General features: G+C 39.9%; 1 protein-coding gene across 1 annotated transcript in view; it reads right to left on the bottom strand.

The window, feature by feature from the left end:
* Positions 1-25,138, bottom strand: part of EGFLAM (EGF like, fibronectin type III and laminin G domains) — a 148,863-nt gene that overhangs the window by 80,464 nt on the left and 43,261 nt on the right. Inside the window, exons 2-4 of the mRNA XM_058170037.1 lie at positions 16,574-16,683; positions 9,940-10,023; positions 6,565-6,591 (exon numbers count right to left, since the gene is read on the bottom strand). Coding sequence (XP_058026020.1) covers positions 6,565-6,591; positions 9,940-10,023; positions 16,574-16,683 — 221 coding nt within the window. The remainder of the gene's footprint in view (positions 1-6,564; positions 6,592-9,939; positions 10,024-16,573; positions 16,684-25,138) is intronic.

The following is a 25,138-nucleotide window of genomic DNA, read 5'->3' on the forward strand; positions in this document are numbered from 1 at the left end:
GTCAGCTCTCTTGAACTTTATGTGGGTTTTGCCAAGAAAAGCCTTTGGCAGGTTGCCAAAGACAACAAAGGTTGGTGTTAAGGCCGTAGGACTGTTTATGAAGAATTTGTCTTGGATTAAGCTGAGAATGAATTAATTTTCAGCTGTTTTAATAAAATAAGTTTGTTCAGGACTAATTGTGTTTGGTAATTACTACTTGGGCCTCGGTCACAACAGCCTCCTACAACTCTCTGCCAGCCAAAACAGAGCTCAGAAGGGCCGTCCGCAGTCCTCTCAAGCTGATTTCAGCTGCGACGGCCTCCTGTAACCCTCTGCCAGCGAAAACAGAGCCCTTGCAAGCTCCATTTTCACTGGCGGAGGCACCGCGGGCTGTTCTTCACTGTTTTCAGGGTGGCCGTGGGCCAGATCTAAGCACCCTGTGGGCCAGATCTGGCCCCCAGGCCTTGAGTGTGACACCCCTGGCCTAGGGTATCAGCAGATAAGAGATAGCCTAACCCACAGCTGAACAGTGAGTGGGGCAATCTGCTCAGAATGGATTTTTCCTAGTTTCTCAAGCTGTAAAGGAGCTGGAGGTAGGATTGACATTTCAGACTTTCAATATTTTATCGATGTATTTCTCTAATAAAGTAGAATTATCTTATCTGGTCATATTTCCTGTCTGGTTTACCTGGAAAGGCTGATACAAAAACTTGCAACTTTGAATGTACAATTCTCCTGCCGTCTCCTTTACAGTTCAAGAAGCTAGGCAGGGTTTCTTCTGAGCCTCATGCAATGCCCACTATGCAGATGCAGACTATGTCAGGGTTTCAAGTAACAACCCCAACGCAAGAAATGCCAAGACTTAAATTTCCTCAAAGTTCCATTTTATTAGAGATGTCATATTGGCACATCTGAGAAAACCTGAATCTGAAAGCGTTCAGGTTTTCCCCACCCAAACGGAAGTTCAAGTCCCTGCCCAGCACCCACATGTCCATCACTTGGTCCAATCAAAGCACCGTTTCAACTGGAGATGCCTCCCAGTGTCATCCATCCAGGTACAGAGCAAAATGTCCTTGACTTTCTTAGAAAGGAATGTTATTATGACTATATATCACCCATGCTCTGTACAATCCCCCCTCCCAATTTCCCAATGTGGCAGGTCTGAAGATCCAATGAAAAGGATGGCTTCCAGGCCTGACAGATTATGCTGTCCCTTCCCCTGATGCAACTCAAAATTTGTCTTTTTAGGAACCATGTTAACTCCTGTATCTTTTTGCTAACAATCAATTACCATTCCATGATTTCTTTTTCACAAATACCATGGATTCACTGTCCTATATCTAGGCATTATATTTCTATGTCCTAAGTTCAAAACTTTATCTTTATTCAATTGTGTTCTCAGTCCACTTCTCCAACTAAAATATCATTTTTTAAATTTTATTTCTGCCTTCTAGGTTATTAACTCTCCTATCAAATTTTGTGTCTCTGCCAATCTCATAAAGAAAAATAAGCATTCTCTTCCTCCATGTCCTCTTCCAAGTAATAATAAAAATGTTGAAGAATGCCAGGTCAAAGACTGAAAATTGTGGCAATCCATTCTTCCTCTACTTTAACGAGGACATGTCATTTCATTAATCTATCAAGATTATTTTGAATTTTGTCTCTCTCTTCTAGAGTACTAACTAGCCCATCTTAAAAATAATATGTGTGGAAATTTCAGTTACGACAGCTCCTTCTACAAACCCTTTTCCCCCCTAAATCTTCTTCCCTTCCCTTCCCATTTACAGATATTTATAATCTTAGTCATAGTACATGGAAAATTATACAAAATTTAGAACAACTTGAAATAGAATCTCCAGGTGCAGAAAGTTGGTGAGTTGTCTGCCAAATCTCACTATGCTGGTGTTTTCCCCCCCTCCCTTTAACTCCCTTGACAAAATCTTACGAATACAGCCCTAGCCCTAACCGCTGCTTTTTTATTTATGCTTCCAAGACAAATAATAGGAAAAAATAAAAGACACTTGTCATTCTTCACTAAGGCCAGGATTTGCACTCCCAAGTTCAAGTCTGCTATTCCACATGCTATTGCTGAAGTACTTTAAGATAAAATGATCTCTCATGAGGGGGAAAACAGGAAAACAACAAACATTTTGTCCTGCTAGGCATTCACTAGAGATAGAGATAGCTGTGAGGCGTAAATGTTGTGCATAGGATTAGAAGGGATGAAGAATGCGGGGAAAGTTTCCACATTTTCACAAATGGGCTTCACTCCCTTGTGCATAGATTTTTATATGAATTATACCCTGCCAGATTCTAAGGCCTTGCAATAAGTTAAACTAAAACTTTTTTATTTTTATTTTTTTGGCCATATAACCCCACAGAGACAAAACTGGAAAAGAATGTTTCTTAGTGGATCCTGAGTGCAATAAAATAAAATAATCTACCACTGTCACTTTCCCTGTAGGGTCAGAAACCAAACATCTTTGCTAGGTGTTATTAAATAACCAATGCAGTATTAATATCTTGGTTAGAGTTGATTAGTTTTTCTCAGCAACAGTGCATTTCATATTAAAGGCTCATATGACATAAATGGTTTAGGGGGAAGTCTAATCATTTCTCTTCACAGGTTCTTTGGTTCAAAAATTAAATGTTTACAAGGAAACTGGGAAAGCTGTGTATGAAAGCCATGACTAACTCTGAAGGTTCAATCAGTCATAAAATATACTTTTCCTTACTGAATAAAGAATCACTGATATGTTTTCCCCCATAATTTTGCTTATGCATTTTTATTTAGACTGTTTTCAGATTTATTTTTTTGCACAGTTTTATAGGCTAGTCTTAAAAAAAAATATTAAACTGCATATATTATTATGATTGGTGGAGACAGATGTGATTAAACTGCCCAACATGTAGGAAAACTTAATCTACTTTAGACTGAAACTCCACTTACATTTAATGAGAGAGAGTAAATCCAAATGCATAAAGCACTAATATGCATTGTATTATAAGGGTGCCATTTATTTCTAAATTATCTCTCAGATTTACTCAACAGAATGTCCCCTCACACTGGAGCTATAAGTACAGGTAGTCCTCAGCTTATGACTACAACTTAGCCCAAAATTTCTGTTGCTAAGTGAGACAATTGCTAAGTGAGTTTTGCTCCATTTTACGACTTTTCTTGCCAGATTTGTTAAATGAATCACAGCAGTTGTTAGTGACATGGTTGTTAAGTGAATCTGGCTTCCCCATTGACTGTGGTAGTGATAAAGTCTTAAACGGGGATCACGTAAGTTAAGGTAAGGTACGCTTTATTGTCATTTTTTACTGTGAGCACACTGGTCCACATTAAAAATGAAATTCTGTGGCCTACTCCCCAAAAAAGTATATATGTACCAGGGGTGAAATGTAACATTTGTTACTACCGGTTCTGTGGGCGTGGCTTGGTGAGGGGGGTTAATGTGACTGGGTGGGCGTGGCCAACTTTTTTGTTTTACTTTTAAAAGCATTTTTTCAGCCAAAGAAAAAAATGCTTTTAAAAGTAAAAAAAAAAAAACAACCTCTGATGATCATATGGCTCAGCTGGGCATGGGGGGGGGGGCAGGGATTTTTGCTACCGGTTCTCCGAACCACCTGCCGCCATTGCTACCGGATCGGTTGATCCGATCCAAACCAAGAGCATTTCACCCCTGATATGTACCCATATACATACCTATCACACATATGCATATGCTAAATACATACATACATAGATACATACATACACACACCCCATACATATATATGCATATAAATATTAATCATTGTCTATTTTGAATACATAGCAGAAATAGGAAGCTTGAGAGTTCAACAAGGTTGATGCTATACAGCAGGGGTCTCCAACCTTGGCAACTTTAAGCCTGGCGGACATCCACTTCCAGAATTCCCCAGCCAGCTGCTGGCTGGGGAATTCTGGGAGTGGATGTCCGCCAGGCTTAAAGTTGCCAAGGTTGGAGACCCCTGCTATACGGAACAAAACTGTGACTGAAACTAGATGTTCTTCAGATACCACGAAGCCTCCTCCCAGAAGGTAACAAGGAAAACAGGATGTGTAGTTTCCCTGACAATCCTACGGACCAGTGGTAGGTTTCAATTTTTTTTACTCTTGGTTTTGTGGGTGTGGTTGGGCTTGGTGGGTGTGGCTTGGTCGGCATGGCAGGGGAAGGATACTGTAAAATCTCCATTCCCACCCACTCCAGGGGAAAGATACTGTAAAATCTCCAATTCCTCCCCACTCCAGGGGAAGGTTACTGCAAAATCCACATTTTCTCCTGATCAGCTGGGACTCGGGTGGCAGAGAATAGATGGGAGCGGGGCCAGTCAGAGGTGGTATTTACTGGTTCTCCAAACTCCTCAAAATTTCTGCTACTGGTTCTCTGAACTCCTCAAAATTTCCTCTACCGGTTCTCCAGAACTGGTCAGAATCTGCTGAAACCCACCTCTGCTGCAGACCCTGGTCAAGTATTCACTTATATGCTATGTCCTGTATAGAAAGGAGTGAACTACCAATAATTTTTTCTGCCATCCTCACCACTCTCTGCACCACCTTCCTGTCTGAAACAGTAATGCTTCCAAAGCTGACAGTAATGCAATATGACAGGATGCTCTCGATCGTCCCTCTATAGAAAGTGGTAAGGACGGTGGAAGGAAGATGTACTTTTCTCTTGTGATGCAGAAAATGTGGGTGCTGCTGTGCAAGCTTCAGCAGTGTCTTGCTGCTGAACGACTGAGCTAGCCAACATATGACTATGGGACATTGCAACCATCATAAATATGAACCAGTTGCCAAGTGTCTGAATTTTGATCACATGACATTTGGGATCTTGCAACAGTCCTAAGTGTGAAAAATGGTCATAAGCCATTTTTTCAGTGCCGTTGTAGTTTCAAATGGTCACTAAACAAACTTCTGTAAGTCAAGGACTACCTGTACCAGAAATCCCAGTCACCCTGACTAGCGCCAACACATTTGATGAGTACCAGCTTGGGAAAGGCCACTTTATGCTAATATTATGACCAAAATAAATCCGAAGTTCAGAACAGTTTTATTGATTTTAATAAACATCTTATGAATACTGTTCATAAAAACCCACTCACAGATAAACATTAAAACAATAACCAAACATTTATAAAATACTCAATTTACTTCAAAACTAAGCTAGCAGGCACCCGAACATTAATACAATTTATTAAAATTTTAAAATTTGATTTGAAATTATTTTATCTCCAGGTACAGATAAGCAGGTTTAACAGGGGTTTTCCTTAATTTATCAAGAAAGTCATGTTTTTTAAGACATGAATTTAACATCATTCACCAATAAAGTGAATGAGCTGTGGCTCCCTGTTGCTGATCGGCTCCACAGCTGCTAGGGCTTTCGGTTAGGACAGGTAGAGGAAAAAGGATGCCATGCTAGCAGGAGACTCTCTGGTGAGGGAACCGGACTTCCGGTCAGCAGAGGAAAAAGGATGCCATGCTAGGAGGAAACTATGATGGGGGAACTGGACTTCCGGTCGGCTCCAGAATTGAACGGGAGCTTCCGGTTAGGAACTTTGTGGCTCTTTGAGTGTTTAAGGTTGCAAACCCCTGCCCTAAACTCTACTGAAGTTACCTGGTAATGAAATGCTTGGAAACCAACCCACAAGCTCGGAGAACAAACCTTTTCCCTCATCAACTTACTATAAATTGCAGTTACTTTCTGCATCTGATGAAGTTGTAGCTCACAAAAGCTGGTGTGTTTTAAAAATGTTGTTAGTAAGGAAACATGCTATTCCTTCTTGCTGTTGCTTTATCTCTAAATGGCTGAAAATTGTTGTTTGCTGCAAAATTTTGGTGTGTCAGCTTGGGGATATATCCTGTAAATGATCTCTTCCAACTAACAATTTTTTGCAGTTTTGGGTAAATATCTTTTCTAAACTTCCAACCATAAAGGCAGGAACAAAAATTAGAAAATGTTTAGAGGTACCAGCTGTTGAATCTGAAGCCTCCAATGCATATATGTAAACCTTCTTCCAGATCTGTTAAAAAATGTATATTGGAATCTGGATGTCTATGATTTGATAACCTGTTTTGTAAAAATAAAAAAACTGGGAAGATCACAACTCTTTAAATGCACAGGACTATGACTGGATGTGTCACAACTGAAGCCAAACATAGTAATAAAAGATTAAAAATCTCTGCAATGAACAAATTCAGTACAATTTGATCATCAGTTATTGACTTTATCTCTAATATTTTCATACAGATCTGTGTCATACAAATTTCACTTTGAATGAAAATACTGAACATGAATGTTTAAGTTGTGTTTCTCTATGATCTCTCAATCAGTATTCCACAGAAATCTTTTTTTTATTTTGTTGGGATTTTGTCTTGAGTTAAGTTACTTTTCAGTTCTTCATCATCATCTAGCTTTGCAATTAAAATCAAGCACATCCATTCCTTGTTACCCATGTAAAGTTTTGTAATTGGCAAATTCTCACAATAATGAATTTAGATTTAAACAAACCTTGTTTAACATTTAAACAAACAATACATACGTGAACTGTAGTACTTACAAAAATTGCTTGCCCATCCATCTGACCCTAGCAGGGAAAAAAAGATTCTTAAGAAACAGGGTTATTAAAAACATGCTGATTTAGTAATAAAGTAAGAACTACTTTATTTATTTATTCAAAATAGAAACCATCTTTTTATATTTATTCAAAATATAAACCAACATTCCCACTCAAATGAATAAAACCAAAATACATTAGGTAGATGACTTAAGCATCCAATAGATTTTACACTAGAATATACACCATTAATTTTCTTTACTCATAAATATATCCTTTCAAAAGAAAACATACATGCTCACTTATGCTATTTTAAGCCCCCCTATAAAATCCATACAGAATGATTATGTGAAGATGAGGCAGTTTAAGATTCTGTTGTGGCCTGCCAGCAGCCTCCAGAGCTGGCAAAGGAATCAGACAGTGATGAGGCTGAGGTGAGGCCAGGGCCATCGGGGAGTGAGGTGCGGAGCCTCCAGAAACTGATAATAGTGAGGCAGAGGAACAGGAGGAGCCTGTTCCTAATGCACGCATGAGAAGAGCTGCCAGAAGGCAAGAGCAGCTCAAGCAAAAAGGACAACTCGGGAGCAGGGCCAAGAGATGATTGGCCCCTCCCATAAGGCTTAAAACAGACCAGCAACGGTATTTGGGCTTTGCTGGAAAACAACATTGGTAGCTTCATCTTCTGCTTCGTCTACGTCTTGCATTTATTTTTGTGACTTCTGAACGTTTGCCAAGAAAGGCCTTTGGCAGTTTGCCTAATTGGTCCAAGGTTTGTGATAAGACTGAGGAATTTGTATTGAGAGGAATTTGTTTTAATTTGAGTTGAACGACGCTGGGAATGAAGTAATTCTCAGCTGTTCGAATAAAGTTTGTTTTTTCACTGAGCTTCCTACTAACTACTTGGGTCTGGGTCACAACAGATTCAAACCTTTCCTGTTTATCTAATCATAGCTGTTAAATTTATTAGCAGGCACTCAACATGATTTCTCTGTCAAGATACAGAGTACATGAAAAAAATAAACTTTTCTTCAGCTTACACCATAACAAATTTTACATTTAATTCCATCCTATTAAAATTTCACATGCAGATTTCTACATGGCAAACTTTTTTTTGATGCCCCCATACAGCTGTCAACTAAAAAAGAATCATTAACAAGTCATTTTAATATAACCACATGTACAATACTTTGCTCCAAATTCTTCCTCTTTCAAAACCTCAGAAGTTTGAAATTACATTTTTAAAAAAATCATAAAAGAAACATATAATCTCACATGACATATAAAATAAGAGATATATCTAATATAAAAAGATTGTTTTATTCAATATATTTTTGAAGTCGTTTGATTTTATTGGTATATGGTAGGCGTGTCAAACTCCAATTTCATTAAAGGCCGCATCATGTGTTTGACCTCCAGAGGGGCCTGGGGGGATAGCCAGCTTGATGTCACTCATCAAGGCTCTGTTTTGGCCACGACGGCCTCCTGCAGTCCTCTGCCAGCGAAAATGGAACTCAGGAGGTCACACACAGTCTACTCGGGCTGTTTTCAGCCATGACGGCCTCCTGCAGCCCTCTGCCAGTGAAAACGGAGCTTGGGGACGCTCCGTTTTCAGTGGTAGAGGCACCACAGCTGGTCCTTTGCTGTTTCCAGGGTAGGCCCACAGGTCAGATCTAAGCACCCCCACATGGGCCTTGAGTTTGACACCCCTGGTATATGGAGTGCATGCAGTTTGTTACTGCATTATTTGCACAACTGCATTTTGCTATTAGTACTGGTATTGGATTTTACATTGATTTTTGAAACAGTTTCACAATAGATCTTCTATTGATCCTGCTTCCATGTGTATTCCATGTATGAGATTTTGGAACCACTGAGGAAGAATTTGCATCTGAAATACAGAACTATGCAATAATTTGAAATACAGGTAGTCCTCGACTTATGATTGTAATTGAGACTGGAACGGTAACTGTAAGTCATGGTGTTGTGCAGATTGTCACATGACTCCACCTGACTTTACGACCTTTTTTTGTGGTGGTTGTTAAGCCAATGCCACAGTTGTTAAGCAAACAGCTTCAGTTGTTAAATGGGTTCATTTTCCCCAATGGGCAATTTTTTTGCTGGAAATCGGAAGTAAACCCTGGAAATAGCAAAAAAGCCCATGGAAAATTGTAGTCACATGACTGCAGGACACTGCAAACAGCCATAAATGGTTCCCAATCACCCAGAATGCAATCACTTGACCATGGATAGCAACCATTGCCATTGTAACTTCAAAACCAGGTTGTCTGTAACTCTTGAGAAGGTCCATTGTAACTTAAATGGTGGCTAAGTGACTGGTCCTTAAGTGAGGACTACCCATTACTAACCCTTTTCTGTTTTCACATTAAAGATGGTATTATTCCATCTTCCTCCATCTTTTTTTTCTTTTTCCTTTTCCCCTCCTTCAAATCTAAATCTGAGCAGGAGGACATTGAGTTTGAGAATAAAGCAAATACCTCCTCCTTTTGGTTTGAGGAGAACGGAACAGAACACCCACACAAAGTAGAAAAACAGATCAAAAGAGGACCAAAAGAGGGGGAAAAGAATTGCAACTCCTAATCCAAGCCTAGCTGCAAATTCACTTTTAGTCCTTTCTTGAGATTTAAAAACATACCAACACAAATTATTCTATTGCAAAAGGAAATTTGGTGCCTGCTTTTTAAGCACACAGAGCTGTTCTCTTGTATAAAAAAATAGCATGTCTGCAGTTTAAATAAGATCTTGCACATGGAATGGCTCAGATTGGTTCCACATGTCACAGCTCAATGAAAGCTGTCACTGTTAGACGTTCTTCCTCCTACATCCAAACTTCTCCTTAATTGAAACACCATGCTTACAGGCAGTATGAAAACAGACACATGTGTTTTTAGGCAGGCAGGCAGGCAATATACCCTGAATTTCCATTTCTCAAATCCAAAAAGGAAGACAAAATTTCTGCTGTGCATCCCCTTTTGTTCTGAGAGGTTCGGTTAACAGCTGGATGGTACCTAGAATTGCAACAGGTGCGGCTTTTCCCAATACAGAAAGGAAGGCCGTGATAGGAAATATTACACCTGCTGAATTTCTCCCTAGGCAGAAGTAATATATAAGTAAACTGCCAAGAGAGAAAAAATAGCAACTCCATCTTGCATCTGCTGGCAATGGGATAGGAAAGATTTAGAGCAGAGGTCTTCAAACTTGGCAGCTTTAAGACTAGTGGACTTCAACTCCCAGAATTCTCCAGCCAGCTATGCTGGGGGTCGAAGTCCACAAGTCTTAAAGCTACCAAATTTGGGGACCCCAGATTTAGAGAAACCCAGAGATTAAATATATTGCTATATATTTAATATATTCACTCACCATGCCAAGCATATCCAAACTGAGAGGTACATCATGAGACTTTTGCCTAGATGGTTGATCAGTCTTGACCTCAGTGTAGAACACCTTAAGTCGATGTCAAAGAAATAAAAATGCAAATAAATCAATACAACAAGGGTATATTATATTTGCTAATAGTACTAATACCCAACCAAAAAAACTCAAGTCATGCTATGTTGTCTCACTGTGGTCAGGGGATATTATGGTGAGTGTATAAGGTGGCTCAGTGGCTAAAACACTGAGATTGTCGATCAAAAGGTTGGCAGTTCAGCGGTTCAAATCCCTACTGCTGCGTAATGGGGTGAGCTCCCATTACTTGTCCCAGCTTCTGCCAACCTAGTAGTTTGAAAGCATGTAAAAAATGCAAGTAGAAAAATAGGGACCACCTTTGGTGGGAAGGTAACAGCGTTCCGTGCGCCTTTGGCGTTTAGTCATGCTGGCCACATGACCACAGAGATGTCTTCAGACAGTGATGGCTCTTCGGCTTTGAAACAGAGATGAGCACCGCCCCCTAGAGTCAGAAATGACTAGCACATATGTGCGAGGAGAACCTTTACCTTTTTATGTATCTATCAACCCCAACTTGATAGCACATAATCAGTTACCAAACCTCAAATTACTGAAATATTTTCATGAAGTCAATAAGTTGTATAAAGTTAAAGCCAATATTAAATTTATCACATCACTTAGAATGGCAACCAAAACCCATAGTGATACGTTCTGTGTTTGACTCTATCAAAATGGCTAGATGATGAAGCTACAAAATTAATAAAAATTAAAATATAACATAACAATGAAGTTTAGTAATCCTTTACTAAGTTGTGAATAATTATCCTTCAAACGCAAGAAGTATAGTTAAGTTTCTACCCTCAAACAAGCAAATAGTTGTTTCTTTCTTTGAGATCTACCCCAAAGGCTCTACTCACTGTAGATGCTATCAAATCATGTAGATGCTATCAAATCATGTTTGATTCCAAGTTACTGCATGGAAAAATAGTCCTCCTCCCATCCTGTCACCAATAACATCTTATGGTCTCTCAAGAATAGCCCTATATCACACTTTGATACTAGTATCCACCTGCCTTATCCATAGTTATCTCATCCTTCTACTCCCCTCAAACTTGTCATGCAGAGTCAATTTTTCCTAGTCCATCAACTGCTCGTGCCCAAAATATCTAAGTTTCTATTTGTTGATCTTTATTCAAGGGAGTTTCTATTTGTTACGAGATCAACTGATAGGATTTTTTTTCTAGTTTTACTTTAATAATTTGCTAAATCTCCTTTATTTTTGGCTAATAAAGGGATATCATCGGCATATCTCAAAGGATTAGCATTTCAGCCTCTAAATTTGAGTCCAGCTGTCATTTTCATCTACTCCTACCATTCTTATAATATATTCACTATATAAATTAAACATATGGGGACTATATGCATTCTTATCTCACTCCCTTTCTTATTCTGAACCACTTCATTTTTTTCCAAATTTCATTTCTTACAGCAGCTCATTGTAAAGTCCCTCTGAAGAATAATCTGATGTTCTGGCATGCCAATTACCCTTAATGTATTCCACACTCTGGCATGATCTACAATCAAAGGCCTAGTTGTGGTTAATAAAGAAAAAGGTATATCTCCTTCTTATATTCTCTTGCTCTCTCCATTATTCTTTATGTGACAGCTATCAGATCCTGTGGCCTTCTGCCTTTTGTGAATCCTACAAAAGAAATGGTTAATTTACCATTTCTTTTCCCATGTATCGGAGTTTTTTTTTCTTTTTAACAATCTTAAAAACTTGTAAGAAAATTTTTTTCACACTTTCCTTCTTCAGTTTCAGATATTTGTAGATATAACTGAGGTCTAGACCAGGGGTCAGCAACTCGGGGCTCTGGAGCCACATGTGGCTCTTTCATCCCTCTGCTGCGGCTCCCTGTTGCTAGTCGGCTCCACAATTGATAGGGTTTTCAGTTAGGATAGGTACAGGAAAAAGGATGCAGCGCTAGGGGGAGACTCTTTGGTGGGGGAACCGACTTCCGGTCAGCAGAGGAAAAATGACGCCACGCTAGGAGGAGACTATGATGGGGGAACCGAACTTCCGGTTAGCTCCAGAATTGAATGGGGGCTTCTGATTAGGACCTTTGTGGCTCTTTGAGTGTTTAAGGTTGCCAACCCCTGGTCTAGACCATCTTGTTCCATATTTGTTGATCAAGAACTGATGGCACTTTATCTACAATTTTAAATAATCAACACCTGGTGCTTCTCTATCAACTAGATAAATAAATTTGTCTTTGAAATTCTGGGAATATTTTTTTTTCCTGCTTTAGATTTATACTATCCAATATATTGCCTCATTGTCCCTGTGAACTTTTTCCATGCAAGGTAAGCAAATTCCTTTCATAAATTTTTTTAGATGCTTCAAGTCAAATTTTGATGACACAGGTAGTCTTTTTAATTTTACAATTCTAACTCATAAATTTGATACCAATAATTCATGGTCTATTTCAGGATTTGATTTTATATGGTTTACAACAATCCAGAAAAACATGTCTAAAAGCAAAAGTACCCTTTCTCCCAGCAACAGACTAAACCTCTTCCCAGTCAATCCCAGCCTACCCATGCCAGTGCTTGGGGAAAGAGCCAGTGATGGGATTCAAATGGTTCACACTGGGCGAACTAGTCGTTAAATTCCAGCCCCCCACTATCAAAGTGGATCCGAGCGCTGTGCTGCGCTGCAATGGAGAAACGGGCAACAGAGCAGCCACCGTTCTCCCTGCTTCACCTCCTTCCCTCGTGCCAGCCATCCTGTTTCCCGTTTCTCCATTGCAGCGCAGCACCCAGGATCCACTTTGATAGTGGTGGGGGGGGGGGTAATTTAACAACCAGTTCGCCCAGGGTCAAATCCCACTACTGGAAAGAGCCAGGTCTTCACAGCCCTCCTGTCAGACGGAAAAGACCAGGTCCATAGGTGAAAGTCCAATTAAACTGATTTATTGCTAGTCACACCTATGCACAGGAATATTCACAACTGATGGTTAGCAACTACTAGGAGTAAACAAGATGACTTGGATTTGATTCACTTGTGGCTATGTTGAAATTCTAAGCTCAACCCTCTTTTATCTCCACCCCCAGGTTCTGCCACTCTTTCCCTTTCAGCTGTAGAGGGCTAAAAATGTAGGGATACCACTGGTTTCAGTTGTCCCAAGGTGCTGGGGCAGCTATTGAGAAGACATGCATCTGGGATCTCCTCAAGTAGCAACTTTATCTAGGCAGGTACTCTCAGGGAAAGGTGGTCCTGCAAGTAACCTGTGACATATAGGGCCTTTAAAGGTGATACCTTGAATTGTACCCAGAAAACAAGTGGAAGTCAATACAGCTGACACAGCAGTGGTGTTACTCAGGTGAACCATGAGGCATCCAAAGCTGCACATGCCACTGCATCGTGCTTTCAGGTGCAAATATGTCTCCTTGATATTACATATAAAATACTTTGTGGACTTTTACTGCCACATTTGTAGAGGTTGCAGCCCTGGATTAATCATTCAGCAAAGTAAGTATGTTATTATTATGGCCCAAGGGAAGGGAGGCATTGGATTGTTTCCCCCCCCCCCCAGCTATCACACCCATAATTCTTTCATTGTCACATTGGTCTTTAGTTGATTTTTTTTTTTTTTGCAATTGTCCTCATCTGCTGTGTTTGATTTTAATTTCCATTGTTTAAAAAAAAACGTTCTCTTTGTCAAGGTGAATGACTAAAGTTTAAAAGTTTGGTTTGAAGGTATCATCAGATACCACATTGATTTCGGTCTCATGGCATGAGAGTTTCATTGTCATTCAGGGGCACCATTGTTGGATTACTGCTTAGGGCACCAGTTGGTCTTATCCAGTCTGAGCAGTTGCATACATCCATTGAAAGCCACCCATTGCAGTATATATCTTCTTCTCTTTTATACGATAGAGAAGGTTTAGTGGAGCATGTATTTAGCAATGTCTCTGTTGTTGTTCAGTTACTAAGTCGCGTCCAAATCTTATAGACCAGAGGTGTCAAACTCAAGTCCCATGGGTCAAATCCAGCCCACGGGGTGTTTAGATGTGGTCCATGGGGCCACCCTGGAAACAGCCAAGAACCGGCCCGCGGTGCCTCTGGCCATGCCCCTTGGCCATTCCACCTCCAGCTCCCAAAGTCAACACAACCCTGACGTGGCCTTCAATGAAATCAAGTTTGACACCCCTGCTATAGACCATAGCATGCCAGGACCCTCTGTCTTCCACTGTGTCCTGTGGTTTGCCCAAATTCATGTTAATTGCATAGATGACACTCTATAATCATGTCATCCTTGCCATCCGTTTCTCCTTTAATCCTCCCCAACAGCAGGGTCTTTCCCAATGAGTCCTCTTTCTCGTTCAATGGCCAAAGTATTTGAACTTCAGCTTCAGTATCTGACCTTCCAAAGGACCGTCAGGATTTATTTCCTTCAGGACTAACTGATTTGATCTCCTTGCAGTCCAAGGGATTCTCAAGAGTCTTCTCCAACAGCAATAGCTTTACTGAAGGTATTTTACACTAAATTATACCTTTTTTTTTTTGGAGACCTGCTAAAGCTATAACAAATGAAAAATAAAGCTTCCTTCAGGTCAACTTCAACACCTGAAGCTCCCGTGGACCTGCATATTGTTGTCTTGGCAACAGTACAGATATGGGTTGTTGCTGCTATCTTTCCGGAAATTTTTTCAACTTCCTATCATCCTTATGGCTTTGGTATTTTTAAATGATCTCCCATCCAAATACTAACTAGGCCTGAATCCATTTAATTTCAAAGTCCAGGCAAGGTTATCCAGGGGTTGGCAACAATTCCCAAAACTGAGTATATTTCCTTCTTTACTACCAATCAATGTTCCCTCTAATTTTTCACGAGTCTGAGCAAGCACACTAACTCCCTGAGCGGTCCCTTGGACCACTGTGAGCAACATCAGACGTGCGGGTCATGCCAGCATTGCATCCATTCAAGTCACATGATTTATTAAATCCATTCATTTATTTTATTTATTTATTATTATTATTTTATTTTATTTTATTTTATTTATTTATTATTATTATTATTTATTATTCATTTATTAAATCCATCCATTCAAGTCACATGATTTATTAAAAGAATCAAACAGATTCGGCTAGCTAAAACTTTTAGCTAGATTCAGCTACCTAAAAGGTTTAGCCAGCCGCATCTGTGCTGGGCCGGTAATCAACGTAATTTGACAGGCGTTGATTAGCTGCGCAGCACAGATTCGGCTAGCTAAAACTTTATAGAATCGGCTAGCTAAAGTTTTAGCTAGCGAATCAGCAGCTAATCAACGCCTGTCAAATTACGTTGATTAGCTGCGCAGCACAGATTCGGCTAGCTAAAGTTTTAGTAATCAGTGCTAGCGCAGCTAATCAACGTAATTTGACAGGCGTTGATTAGCTGCGCAGCACAGATTTTCTGTGCGCGGAGACCGTGTCAGCAGTGCGCATTTGCGCACGCGCGCAGCTTAGAGGGAACAGTGCTACCAATACAGCAACTCTGATATTGGTACCTTTCTCATATGCCTTGCTTCTATAATGTTTATTTAAACATTTATTCTATTATTTAAAATAACTAGGATGAATGACTGATTGTGTGATTTCTTCCCCAAATCTCCAAAACTTTAACCTTAGACTGTCTACTGTGGACCTCACCCCATTCCTAAGAGGTCTGTAAGTGGCGTGCATAAACCCACCAGTGCGCCTACCGTCCCTGTCCTAATGTTTTCTTTTATTCATATCCTTTACATGTGTTTATAATTATGTTTACACTTGCATCTGTCATAAAATACTTGCTTGACAAATAAAATAAATAAATAATAAATCTCAGGTGACAGCCCTGGAAAGTATCTTGTTAACTGGTTTTATAAAGAGATCTATTCTTAAAGAGGGAATACATTGCTTTGTTTCCCATATGAGTAAACCAATCAGCCCTGTGGACAGGTAGACTAGGAAGCAGAAATTGGTTTCATAATTTATAACAAAATCCAGAGGAAAGTATTCATCTTCTTCACAAGGGAAGCACAACCAGCTTCTCCTGGAAAGAGGAAAAGTTGTTCACCTCTCTTGAGCAAAATTCAATTTAGAACTTTATATGTCTGATCTAAAGCAATCTAAGACATGCACTTTAGACAATAGAATAAAAGAATTGGAAGGGACCTTGGAGGTCTTCTAGTCCAACCCCCTGCTTAGGCAGGAAACCCTATACCACTTCAGACAAATGGTTATCCAACATCTTCTTAAAAACTTCCAGTGTTTGAACATTTACATTTACTTTTTTTTTTTGGCAGCTGCTGCACACTGCTGGCTCATATTTAAATGGTTGTCCACTAGGACTCCAAAATCCCTCTCACAGTTACTACTTTAGTATCTACCAGCGATGGTCAAAAAGATGAAGAAAGTGACACGGACCATTGGGGTTTCAATTGCATGGTCAAAGTGCCATCTTGAGCTTTTGAAACACTCCCACTCCTCCCAGTGGATGCTCCTTATTTTGCCCACCTGATTAAAGGTGCATTTAATTACCTGCATCTGTCTAGCAGAAAAATAAAATCAACACATACTTACAGTGTACCCTGTGATGGTATTCGCATGCTGCTGAGGCATTCTCCATTGAATACTAAGTGCGGTGCAGTTCAAAGAATCCAGTGTTATGTCCACAGGAGGGCCCAACCTATCTGTTTCCAAAATAAATAAATAAAAGACAAAGCATTAAGAAGTTGCAAGAAACAAAAACATCTTCAGTAATATAAAGTGACTACAGATGCATGCATGGCTTTTTTTTTTCTATGAATGACTTCAAACAGTCAAGCTTTTTAGGGTATTAAAACCACACTGTGCTGTTCTATTTTCTTCTCTCTTTTATTTAAAAATAAAGGCATATCCCACCTGGATTGGGACTGCAGTATATAGGGGAAGGAAGCTGAATTGCTCCTCCCCATGTCCTCCTTACCCAAAAAAATAGCTAATTGCAACCTATAAAACAGGGAAAAGGTTGTGAGAACCAGTGAGAAGTGGGATGGGTGTTGGCTATAGATGACAGTATGCGGTTTAGGAGTCATGGCAAAGAAGTTATGATTTTGAAAAAGTTCATGACCAGAGAAAGAAATATTAAATCTTTGTTTTTCGTTGATTGTTGTATTAACCCAATTAGAATTAATAACAACAACAACAACAACAACAACAACAGAGTTGGAAGGGACCTTGGAGGCCTTCTAGTCCAACTCCCTGCCCAGGCAGGAAACTCTACACCATTTCAGACAAATGGTTATCCAACATTTTCTTAAAATTTTCCAGTGTTGGAGCGCAGAATTGCCATTCTTTTCTTCAGCAAAAAGCAATAAAAAATTGAAATATACTTTATTTATTGTATTTTTATATCACCCAGTTCAATTGTTCAAACAACAACAAAAAGCACAAGAGATGCAGAATAAAAATTGGGCAACCTGGTGACAGATTTTATTTTCCTGGGCTCCAAGATCACTGCACATGGGGACTACAGCCAAGAAATTAAAAGACAGTTGTTCCTGGGGAGGAAAGCTATGGCAAAGTTAGACAGCATACTAAAAAGCAAATACATCACCCTGCCAACAAAAGTGCATATAGCCAAGGCTATGGTGTTCCCAGTTGCAATGTATGGCTGTGAAAGTTGGACAGGCTGAGCATCGAAGAATTGAGGCCTTTCAACTATGGTGCTGGAGAAGACTCCTGTGAATCCCTTGGACTGCAAGGTGATCAAACCAGTCAGTCCTAGAGGAGATCAATCCTGACTGCTCTTTAGAAGGCCAGATCCTGAAGCTGAAACTCAAATACTTTGGCCACCTGATGAGGAAGGACTCATTAGGGAAGAGCCTAATGCTAGGAATGATTGAGGGCAAAAGAAGAATGGTACAGCAGAGAATGAGGTGGCTGGATGGAGTCACTGAAGCAGTCAGAGTGAGCTTAAATAGACTCCAGAGGATGGTAGATGACAGGAAGGCCTGGAGGAGAGTTGTCCATGGGGTTGTGATGGGTCGGACACAATTTCGCAACTAACAACAACAAAATCCCAGATGTCTGTTCAGACAAGACAGAAAGATAGGAGGGAGGGTACCAAACAATCCTCTGGGGGCTTGGTCTTATAAAGAATGGAGCTATCACCTGTGAGCTCATGTCCCCTGAATTCTTGAAGAGAAAAGTATCCCTTCCATGTCTCTCTGAACAGACCAGAAAGATTCCCCCAGGAGAAGACAATACCTAAAGTAATCCTAGGCTCGAGTTATGTAATGTCAAACCAGCGCTTTGAATTGGGCCCAGAAATGTAATGACCATATTTGCAATGACTGGAAAATAGATCTGATCATGTATGTAATAAACTTACTTGACTCTTAATTGAAACCATACTCCCTGTTGAGAAAATCAATGGGACCCGGTGGAAACGCAAAATGTTCTGCTTTCTAAGAAGCAAACTTTTGGTTGGGATTTATACTAAAACTAGTCTTCCCTCTCTACGAATGCTACAGTGTAAGACCACTGTGCAAAGCTAAGAACTGTGGGAAATCTTGTTCATTCTGTTAATACAGAAGAGCTGTGGTAGAATGCTGACTGCTGGCTGACTGCAGTTTGGAGTTTCAAGTTTGACTCAGTCTTCCATCCTTCCGAGGTTGGTAAAATGAGGACCTAGATTATTGGGGGCAATATGTTGACTCTATTTAAACTGCTTAGAGAGGGGCTGTTAAGCACTGTGAAGCAGTATATAAGTTTAAGTGCTATTGTTAATAAGTCATGAAAACCTTTGAAAGGCTAGTGCTTTTCTACTTGAAAACCATCACGGATCCGCTGTTAGACCCCTTGCAATTTGCATACCGAGCAAATAGATCAACAGATGATGCTGTTAATATGGCTCTGCACTACATCCTACAACATCTTGAGTCTCCAAAGCAAGGGTCCTCTTTGTAGACTTTAGTTCAGTATTCAATACCATCATTCCAGACATTCTTCTAACTAAGCAAAACCAGCTACGGGTACCGGAACAGACTTGTAAGTGGATCACAAGCTTCCTAACAAAGAGGAAGCAGCAGGTGAAGCTAAGCAAGATCACATCAAATACCTGTACAATTAGCACAGGGGCCCCCCAGGGCTGGGTGCTCTCCCCACTTCTCTTCTCTCTGTATACCAATGACTGCATCTCCAATGATCCATCTGTCAAGCTACTGAAGTTTGCAGATGACACAACAGTGATTGGTCTCATTCGAGACAATGACGAATCCGCATATAGACGAGAGGTCGAACGACTAGCCTTGTGGTGCAACCAAAACAATCTGGAACTGAACACACTCAAAACCGTAGAAATGGTGGTAGACTTTAGGAGAAACCCTTCCATACTTCCACCTCTCACAATACTAGACAACACAGTATCAACAGTAGAAACCTTTAAATTTCTAGGTTCTATCATATCGCAAGATCTAAAATGGACAGCTAACATCAAAAACATCATTAAAAAGGACAACGAAGAATGTTCTTTCTGCGCCAACTCAGTAAGCTCAAACTGCCCAAGGAGCTGCTGATTCAGTTCTACAGAGGAATTATTGAGTCTGTCATTTGCACCTCTATAACTGCCTGGTTCGGTTCTGCAACCCAACAAGAAAATGGACGTTGGTCTTACCTGAGACGTCCTTTCTCAGCAAGGAGGAAAACGGCAGTCAGGCATGGGTTAACTCTTGTGTCAAGCTTGTAGGACCGAGTCTTTAATCTGTTTCAAGCCCCGCCTTATCCTGTTGTCTCTCCAGTTTTTGGCGAGGAAGCTGCTCAGACTCTACGTGTCTTCCTGAAATGACAAACAATTAATGTCGCCCCATGGATAAACATCGCCCCAGGGGTGGGGCTGACTGCCGTTTTCCTCCTTGCTGAGAAAGGGCGTCTCAGGTAAGACCAACGTCCATTCTCCAGACAGGTGGGAAAACGGCAGTCAGGCATGGGACATACCAAAGCTAGGTGATTGTCCGGGAGGGTGAAGATAGGCCGATGAGTCATGGGTTGTCGTGTACACTTTGCAAAACTCGTCTACCGAAGGAGGCTTCTGCCGATGCATAGGTATCGAGTTTATAGTGTCTGATGAAAGGCGACGGTGATGACCAAGTTGCCGCCCTGCATACTTCCTCTAAGGGCGCCTGGGTCGCCCAAGCTGCCGAAGTGGAGGCACTCCTCGTGGAGTGTGCTGTGATGTTCTTTGGCCGAGGAAGAGATTGCAAATCGTATGTCATGGCTATGGTGGCCCGTATCCATCTGCCAATGGTAGGTCCTGAAACTTTGGAGCCTAACGAAGAAGGTTGGAAGGAAACAAGGAGAGCTTCCGTTTTACGAAATGGAGAAGTACGATGTAAGTATATCTTTAAGGCTCTTCGGACATCCAACGTATGCCATTCATGTTCCCTTTGATGTCTGGGTGCGGGACAGAAATTTGGGAGAATCAGTTCCTGAGAACGATGAAATAGTGAATTAACTTTTGGAACAAAGGTTGGGTCGAGACGCAGAACTACCCTATCGAGGTGAAAAATGCAAAGGTCTTTGCGTGTTGAGAGCGCTGCCAATTCTGAAATGCGGCGAGCTGAAGTTATGGCAATAAGGAAAGTCACCTTGAAAGTCAAGAGTCGTAAAGAAGCCTCTCGGAGTGGTTCAAATGGCGCTCTCATTAATGTATTAAGAACTTTATTAAGGTTCCAGGATGGGTACCTGTGAATAGTAGGAGGATGCAGGTTAGAGGCTCCCCTCAAAAACAATCTGATGACTGGATCCTTTGCCAGGGACTCTGATGAGTTGAAGGTAAGCACCGAGGAAAGAGCTGCGACTTGGCGTCGAAGGGTGTTAGGAGAGAGACCTGACGTCAGGCCCTCTTGTAGGAAACCAATGATGTGAGATAGGTCAGGATCCCTAGGAGAAATGGACCTCTTTGAGCACCATATCGAAAGCTTTCCAAGTGAATTGGTATATGCTAAACAAATAATTCCCTCAACACTGTCAAACTATTTACTAAATCTGCACTACTATTAATCTTCTCATCGTTCCCACCACCAATCTCTTTCCACTTATGACTGTATGACTGTAACTTTGTTGCTGGTAATCCTTATGATTTATATTGATATATTGACCATCATTCGTGTTGTAAATGTTGTACCTTGATGAATGTATCTTTTCTTTTATGTACACTGAGAGCATATGCACCAAGACAAATTCCTTGTGTGTCCAATCACACTTGGCCAATAAAAAATTCTATTCTTTTCTATTCTATTCTATTCTATTCTATTCTATTCTAATACACTCTCTGGACTGGCTTTTAAAGTTCCTCAATCTATACATCTGCTTTATCTTTATACATAAATGGGGAAGTGGGCAGATGGGTCAGGAATGAGTACAACCACATATTCCAACACATGTTCAACAAATCAACAAAAATGGTTAGGGGACTGGAGGCTAAAATGTATAAAGAATGGTTTCTGGAACTGGGTATGTCTAGTTTCATGAAAAGAAGGACTAGGGGTGACATGATAGCAGTGTTCCGATATCTCAGGGTTGCCACAAAGAAGAGGGAGTCAAGCTATTCTCCAAAGCACCTGAGGGCAGGACAAGAAGCAATGGGTGGAAACTAATCAAGGAGAGAAGCAACTTAGAACTAAGGAGAAATTTCCTCACAGTTAGAACAATGAATCCGTAAAACAATGAATCCGTGGAACAACTTGCCTCTAGAAGTTACAGAAAGTTTACAGAAAGTTTACAGAAAGTTACAGAAAGAAGTTACAGAAGTTACAGTCTTGCTGGACTGGCTTGAATTTTTTAAATTTTTAGCTTATTTTATGGGTTTGTAATTTTATTAATTTTATAGGGTTGATTGTATTTTAATATTGGGCCAAATTGAATAAGTTTTTTAATGTTTGTTTTTAGTATTGTATGTGTTGTTGCTGTATTTTATTTTGGCTGTAAACCGCCCTGAGTCCTTCAGGAGAAGGGCGATATACAAATTAAAATATTATTATTATTATTATTATTATTATTATTATTATTATTATTACAGAAAGTTACAGAAACCGCTACAGAAATATTTGCAACCAAATTAAAACTGAATGTAACATTTACCACACCAAGCAAGAAGAAGACCTTCTACGCACAAATTCCAATCGTGCTTTCTATAATTTTGTGAACAATAAACTTAAAGAAACAAGATCCATCCCACCACTAAAGGAACCTAACGGCAAAGAATGCACTGACGAAACAGTTAAAGCAAACCTCTTTAACACATTCTTCGGCTCAGTCTTTGTTAACAGCGATGGCTCATATCCGACATTCCTCAATCGTACCAAAAATGATAACATCGACTTAACTCATATAGACTTCACAGAAGATAATGTTGAAAAAGCTCTTCGCAACCTGAAACCATCATTATCTATTGGTCCTGATGGGCTATGCGCATACTTCTTAAAAAAACTTTCAATAAATATAGCAGAACCCCTAAGCATAATCTTTAATAAAGCTTTCACGACTAGTTCCCTTCCAAAATTCTGGTCTTTAGCCACAGTCATCCCTATCTTCAAAAAAGGAGATCCCAGCCTAGTTGAAAATTACAGACCTATCTCTCTATGTTGCGTCTCATGCAAAGTAATGGACTCTATCATAAACCAAACCATTACACTCCACCTTGAAACTAATAACCTACTCTCTAATAAACAATTTGGTTTCAGAAAAAAATTGTCTTGTAACTTACAACTTCTCCACTGCAAAAACATATGGACTACCAACCTTGATCAAGGGAAAACAATAGATGCAATCTACATAGACTTCTGCAAAGCTTTTGACTCAGTAGTACATGATAAACTTCTCTTAAAACTAAAATCCAACGGCATTTCAGGACCTCTTCACAATTGGATAAATGCCTTCCTATCAAACAGACAACAAGTGGTCAAAATTGGCAATGCTTTATCAAATCCTGTTCCTGTCAAAAGTGGCGTTCCCCAAGGTAGCGTACTTGGACCAACGCTCTTCATACTATACATAAATGATCTCTGTGACCTTATCTCAAGTAATTGTGTTCTCTTTGCTGAAGATGTCAAACTATTTAACACCAACAACAAAACTACCCTTCAAAAAGACCTTGACTTTGTTTCCGATTGGTCTAAAACTTGGCAACTCCAATTCTCAACCAGCAAATGCTCAGTCTTATATATTGGTAAAAAGAACCCTAACAATAAGTACAAGCTTGATGGACATTTCCTTACTGACGACCCCCACCCTGTCAAAGACCTTGGAGTTTTCATATCAAATGATCTAAATGCCAAAGCCCACTGCAACTACATAGCAAAAAAAGCTCTAAGAGTTGTAAACCTAATTTTACGTTGCTTCTTTTCCAAAAACTCTACACTACTAACCAGAGCATACAAAACATTTGCCAGATCTATTCTTGAATACAGCTCATCTGTCTGGAACCCATACCACATCTCTGACATTAATACTATCGAACACGTCCAGAAATATTTTACTAGAAGAGTTCTTCGCTCCTCCGAAAACAACAAAATACCTTATGCCACCAGGCTTGAAATCCTGGGATTAGAAAACTTAGAACTCCGCCGACTCCGACATGATCTGTGTTTAACACACAGAATCATCTATTGTAATATCCTTCCTGTAAAAGACTACTTCAGCTTCAATCGCAATAATACAAGAGCAAACAATAGATTCAAACTTAATGTCAACCGCTTCAAACTTGATTGCAGAAAATACGACTTCTGTAACAGAGTTGTTAACGCTTGGAACTCACTACCTGACTCTATAGTCTCTACTCAAAACCCCAAAATCTTCAACCAAAAACTGTCTACTATTGACCTCACCCCATTCCTAAGAGGACTATAAGGGGCGTGCATAAGAGCACAAAAGTGCCTACCGTTCCTGTCCTATTGTTCCCTTCATTATATCAAATTAACATAGTTGTTGCATACTTTTACTTATATATAATTTTTCTCTCATGATGAGTTATTGTTTATGTTGATTGTATATACTGTTGTGACAAATCAAATAAATAAAAAAATAAAATATAAGTTTGAATTCTCCAACACTAGAAGTTTTTAAGAAGAGATTGGATAACCATTTGTCTGAAGTGGTATAGGGTTTCCTGCCTAAGCAGGGGGTTGGACTAGAAGATCTCCAAGGTCCCTTCCAACTCTGTTCTGTTCTGTTCTATTCTGTTCTATTCTATATCCCCTCACATCCTGGACATAAATTGTTTCGACTCCTACCCTCAAAATGATGCTATAGAGCACTGCACACCAGAACAACTAGACACAAGAACAGTTTTTTCCCAAATGCCATCACTCTGCTAAGCAAATAATTCCTTCAACATTGTCAAACTATTTACTAAGTCTGCATTACTATCACTATTAATCTTCTCATTGTTCCTATCACCCATCTCCTCCCACTTATGACTATATGTAACTTTACTGCTTTCATCCTTATGATTTATACTGATTGTTTCCTAGTATGATTCGATTGCTTATTTGTAACCTATGACTATCATTAAATGTTGTACCTTATGATTCTTGACGAATGTATCTTTTCTTTTTAGGTACACTGGAAGCATACGCACCAAAGACAAATTCCTTGTGTGTCCAATTACACTTGGCCAATGAAGAATTCTATTCTATTCTATTCTACTTTATCATTCATCTGCCTCTGTATGTGCACAGAAATGAAATGGGTTCTTCATTGCTTGCCATGCCCCAAAACATCAGTATGATAAGGACTATCCCGCCATCCTTGTTTAAGCCTTCTCAACATGTCTTATGAGACAACATAATTGTTCCAGGCCATTTCCCTGAAATGTTATCGATTCCACAGGGCTTCCAAGAATTTGTGGCTAGACAGGTCAGCTTCTTCAATAACTGTCAGTGACTGATTTTTTTTTAAATGCCCCCAATGTCTACTGACTTACTCCATGCAAAACAAAAACAAAAAAACCCCACCAGCACAAATGGCTTTTTAATCTCTTCCTAGAAAACCTCCATTGATGGAGCACTCACAACTTCTTGAGGCAAGTCATTCCACAGATTAATTAAGGGGCGTCTGTGGCTCAGACTGCTAAGATAGTCTGTTATTAACACAGCTGCTTGCAAT

The sequence above is a fragment of the Ahaetulla prasina genome, chromosome 2 (assembly GCF_028640845.1).
Source record: "Ahaetulla prasina isolate Xishuangbanna chromosome 2, ASM2864084v1, whole genome shotgun sequence".
Classification (NCBI taxonomy): domain Eukaryota; kingdom Metazoa; phylum Chordata; class Lepidosauria; order Squamata; family Colubridae; genus Ahaetulla; species Ahaetulla prasina.